The following is a 5,081-nucleotide window of genomic DNA, read 5'->3' as shown; positions in this document are numbered from 1 at the left end:
ATGGCATGCTTAGAAATGACATATTAAAGCAAGCTTGTGCTCCACTTAGACGATGTAGTTGAATATTTTAATAGCCAAAGGTAAATCAGAATCGAAAGAATTGCTATCGAAACAAAAACAAAGCTGAAGCGCACGCCCAAAATCTCTGAGGACGAAATTAGCGGTCTGACCACCCGCCCGGGGCGCTGGCGGCAGTGTAGTAGCTCGGCCGCAGGGCCCTACGGGAGTGTCCGCTCTTTACGTAAGTATGTTTCTCTATGTGTTAAGTGTCTGTGACCCGACGGGCAGACCATCAACGACATTCGGGCAGGTTTATGGGCTCCCACATGCTCACCGGCATGCTGCGTACGCGCAGGGCGTGGCCTTGAAGAGATGACGTCTGTGCTTGGTGCCAATTTCTGGGAAAGTGTTGATTTTGAGAGAAAATGAGCATGCTGGGAAGCTTCTGTTAAAACGTCCAAAGCCGGACTATTTGTGTCGATCTCGTTTAAGTAAGCGAGCCCGTTTGCGCGTCAACCAATTATCTATTTCTGAATACTTTCAATGGAAAACAATGTAGTCAGACAGGCCCCGCCATTGCTTGACCCCGGCACTTGTCGAGAGCACCGAGAAGACGGCCGCTGGTCCTCGCGCAGGCTGTCTGGAAGAAATCAGTAAGTAAGGCTTGAGAGATGACTCTGATCCTCGCTGTCTAGAATGCCTACAGTACGAATAGAATCCAGTACACTAAGCTCAAAATCACATTGTAGAAATGACTACGCAACGTGAGTACTTCGTGCAGGTGCCGATAAAACCGCCGCAGTTATATACTGCGTTTCCAACGCAGACTGAAATTGAGGGGCACTCAATGACAGTTACAAGAGTTCGGTACACAGCACTCCTGCAGCACGCGCTGCTATCACGATTTTTTTTTTGGCGTACGTCAGTTATAATTGACTTTAATGATAATTTGATACATCGTCCGTTTACTTGCAGAGAATTGATTCCAGGTTGTGTACACACAAACCCACTGAACTTTTTCGCGCCATTGAACTCGTTTCCTTCTCGATTAAATAGTATTAAATGCAGCCATCTGTGTATTGCACGCCCTCCTAAGCTCATTAAAGCATCTCTAGTCGAACAGTAAGAAAGCGATTTGCAAGTTTTATTGCATATTTCCTCAAAGAGGAACCGTTAATCTGTCTTGCGCTCGTCGGGTTGTCTTGGCTTAACATCTTGCGCAGCTGGTTAATCGGGTATGTGCAAAAGAGCCTTCCGATATCGAACGCTAAAGAAAAAACAGTCATCGATTTTGCCGACGGCGTCATTGCCTATTTAGCTCCGAAGGGGTGCAAAATGACAAAATTTTGCCTTATGCAGCCATTATTCCTAAAGTTATGAAAATAAACATTCACTTTAGTACCCTTTCCGTAATTACATTAGCCTTTCTTGAGGCGTATGTTCTGAACGGCCGCACTGTTTTTATTAGAGGACAACACCTACGACAGTCCTAAGGGAGGAATATCGAGGTACGCAAAGCCACCGAAGTGTGCTCTTCGCTGCTAGGAAAACTCGATACCTATTGTCTGGAAGGGCACCACCGCTATCTAGGCATCACCGCATTGGGGGGCAGGGCATTCAGTCGCCGGCCTTAATGACGCCCCCCCCTCTCCCGCGAGAGCTCATCCTTCCCCAGCGGAAAAAGTCGTCGGCCCTTTGCGACCCTGACGAGGGCGTGGGCGGTCCCACTACCCCTTTGGCCCCCTGGACAGCGTACAGCGCGCGACGCGCTGACATTCATCTGCCGCCTCTCGACTCCCCACGAGGATGGCAGCTCCCGTCCTGGTGGAAGAGGCAAACGAGCCACTGGCGCAGTACACTTCTAACAGCTGCGCTCGCCATCCATGAATGCATGCAAAGTCCACCAGGAAACAGCTGTTTACAACCTTTGAAAACGCAAAGTGAAGGTTAACCTTTTACTATGAAATGAGGCAAAATATCACACGTAGCATATCTCATGTCCCGCCCTCGGAAGTGTGAAATACGAAGTACCCAAACATATGACGGCACTTTTCATCCTCGAAGCTTGGCCAGCCCCGGATGTAAGTACGCTGATGGGTTTGACATCTAGCTGTGTTCTCTAAATGGTGTCACACTCATCTACTTGGCGCCACTGAGGCACCCAAACCAACGCGAAGGAATTTCGCCACACTCCCTGGCGGCGAGTGGTGACACGTGTGTTCCCTCTAGTAGTACTTGAAAGTGTACGTTATGAGCTGTACGCAGACACCGGTTAGATGCTGACGCAATGTGCATACGTGTGTGGAATATTTACTCACGCCATCGTACCGAACAAGCAGCAGCAACAGCCCGAAAAAGACCCGTCCTATGACCAGAGCGGCCGAATGCGCCTTCGAAAGCGATGCGCCGCCAGCCCCGCGGCTGTTGTGGAGGTCGGCCAAGCGAACGCCATCATCAGCAGGGCCGCCTCTGCCGACACGGAGATGCGAGGAGCGCGAAACGGACTTTTTGCGCTCGAATAGGCGACGGGCCACGCCTCGGTCGGCGGCTGCAGAAAGTTTAGAGACGATTCAAGCATCCGTGCTCCAACACAGAATCCGTTCAAGAGAATTGTGTTTGCCGACGGTATTTTCTCTGTTACAATAAACGTACTTCTCACTGAGGTGCAGTTCATGAAAAAGAAAATTCAATAAGTGGGTCATGCAATTTATTTCACTTGCAGCCTTTCTTCTTATATCGGAGTCTGCGTAGAAGAAAAAATTACTTTACAATTACACATTCGTAGAAACACGAATGATGGCCGCTAGCAGCTTGTACTTCGTGATTTTTCAAATTATTTTGCGCCTTAGATTTTTCTTATTAAAGATTTAGCAAGTTCGTCTGGCGCGCTTTCCTACTACGGCAGCCAGATCAACATGTGGGTCCTGAAGTTTGTAAAGAGACACTGATTGAGGACAAAGGGAAGTTGGCCTGCATCGACAAGCTGCGTCATTGCAACGACAAAGGAGCCACTACCATCGAAAACGGAGCTTTTCGTAAACCAAACACAGTTGGCGCCATCACCGGCCAGTATCGCAAGTGTGGTGCGTCGATATCTTATATTCTGGCCGTATCCCAGAGTCTATGCTACACAGCCATTCGCTTCAATGCCGGACCAACCAGCCCTTTCCGATGTGCACGTCACTTGTATAAAACGAGGTAAAATACTTAAATTCAATTTTCTCCGCTGTAATTTGTGCTGCCGCAGAAAAGTTAACATGCCCAGAATGAGTCGCAGAATCAATTATCACCGAGAACCGTAATTTCACAGTGTTATCACCAGTGTCCCTTTAATGAGTGATGTGCACTCGGCCCGACCGTAGCTAAGGATCATGACATTTTTCACGGGCAGCTTGGAGCTCGCGACGCCAAACCTCGGGTGTTGCAGGCGGCTGACGCTTGATATCTGCTCGTTGCTCCGGCCGCGAACGCACGCGCGGATGCGACAGCCCTTGCCGCGCTTGCGAGCTGCGGCTGCTAGTCTACGCACGGCGTCCTTTGCCCGAGCTTCTAAGCGATGTTGTTCCTCCATGCGACTGAGACGAGCTTAATTCACATGGCTACTGCGGGACTGGCAGCAAAACGTCAGCGCTCCTCCTGGAAAATGAAGTTTCACAAGCCAATAGCACCGCCATAACACGCAGCCCTGCGACTGAAGGAAGCAACATTGAGGAGACCCCACTGCAACGTTTAGTCATATTACGGATCGTGAAACCAGCAGCCCTCATCCGCATGCAGAGCTGCATCCTTCTGCCTGAAGTAGCGAGTCTGCTTATTGCTAGTTGTAAGGAAAAACGGTTTCAGGCTATTCAGGCTATGAAGGACGTCGTATTGGAGGCCTCTGGATTATTTTGACGCCCTGAGGTTCTTTAACGTGCACTGGCATCGCACATTGCACTGGCCTATAGCATTTCACCTCCATCGAAATTCGACCGCCGTGGGCGGGATCGAACTTGCGCCTTTCGCGTCGGCAGCCGAGCGCCATCACCACTGAGCCACCCCTGAGGCTGCGTCCTAAGTAACGAATGGAACCAGAAGAAAGCTCACAGTGGGTGGCACGCCTAAACTGTGCCGCGAAAGAAGCAGTGAACAGAGCAGCCCATGAGTGCGACTAACCCTTTTAATCAGGTTGCCTTTCTCGTCGTGCACAATTCTTTCGTGGCACGTCCTGCACTTCGGCCGCACGCAACGTCAGGTGAGTCCGGGCTGCGGCGGCCGCGTATCGATGGAGGCAAAACGCAAAATGACGCCCGTGTCCTGTGCGATTGTTTGATTCCCAGGTGGCCGAAATTTATCCAAAGCCTTCCACTACAGCCTTTCCTTCTCTCTTCCTGGTTTCAATCCCTCGTCCTTCGCATCTCTCACGGAGGGCCTGACGTGCCCACCGAACGCTATATGTCGACATCAACAACTACGCATAGGCCAGGAACCCAAGCCTTGAGATATAGCATTCTAAAGCGGGCATGAAAAGGGCGCTAGACCGCTCGCTGGCTATCTTCAGGAATGTGGTGTGTTCCCAAGACGGGATAGAGCACTGCGTCTGTTCGCAGCGGCCAGCAAAAAAAAAAACCAAAGGAAATGCCTCACCGTGGCGGTCGCTGCAAGGTCGGCTAAAGGCTCCGCTGGCATGGGTGCACATCCGTGCGAGAGCTTCCCACGACATCTGCGGTTCTTGTCCTGGAGCCAGGTGGTGCCGCACACCGTCAGCGCCGAGTGCGCCGTGGGTGGAATGGCTGAACCGGACAGAAGAGAGGTGCTGGGCGAGCTCGGTGACCGCGGACCGCTAGAATGAATGTGGAGCGCTGGTCGTGCTATGACATCCCCTGCCGTTGCTGAAGTCGGCTCCTCATTCAGCAACGGCCATCCATCCACGGTGTAGTCTGGAACCTCTTCCGTGGCGCCGAGGCTACTAGCCATGGAGTGATCGAACAGCTGAAGGCCCAGGCGTACAAGTTGGCCACGTCGCTCGACGAAAGATACTTTGGCCTGGACTGCGCAGATGGAATAGGAGAGCGTGTGCAACGAACTCCACGAGGCAATCT

General features: G+C 51.3%; 1 protein-coding gene across 1 annotated transcript; it reads right to left on the bottom strand.

Annotated features, from left to right (window-relative positions):
- Positions 1–2,342: 2,342 nt before the first annotated feature.
- LOC144102301 (uncharacterized) lies at positions 2,343–5,081 on the bottom strand. Its single transcript, XM_077635608.1, has 2 exons — positions 4,627–5,081; positions 2,343–2,548 (listed from the first exon to the last, which is right to left on the bottom strand). Exons 1-2 carry the CDS (start codon positions 4,954–4,956, stop codon positions 2,366–2,368), a joined length of 513 nt encoding a protein of 170 aa, XP_077491734.1. The 5' UTR covers positions 4,957–5,081; the 3' UTR covers positions 2,343–2,365.

This window comes from Amblyomma americanum, chromosome 1 (genome assembly GCF_052857255.1).
Source record: "Amblyomma americanum isolate KBUSLIRL-KWMA chromosome 1, ASM5285725v1, whole genome shotgun sequence".
Classification (NCBI taxonomy): Eukaryota; Metazoa; Arthropoda; class Arachnida; order Ixodida; family Ixodidae; genus Amblyomma; species Amblyomma americanum.
This window is presented reverse-complemented; position numbering and strand designations above follow the sequence as displayed.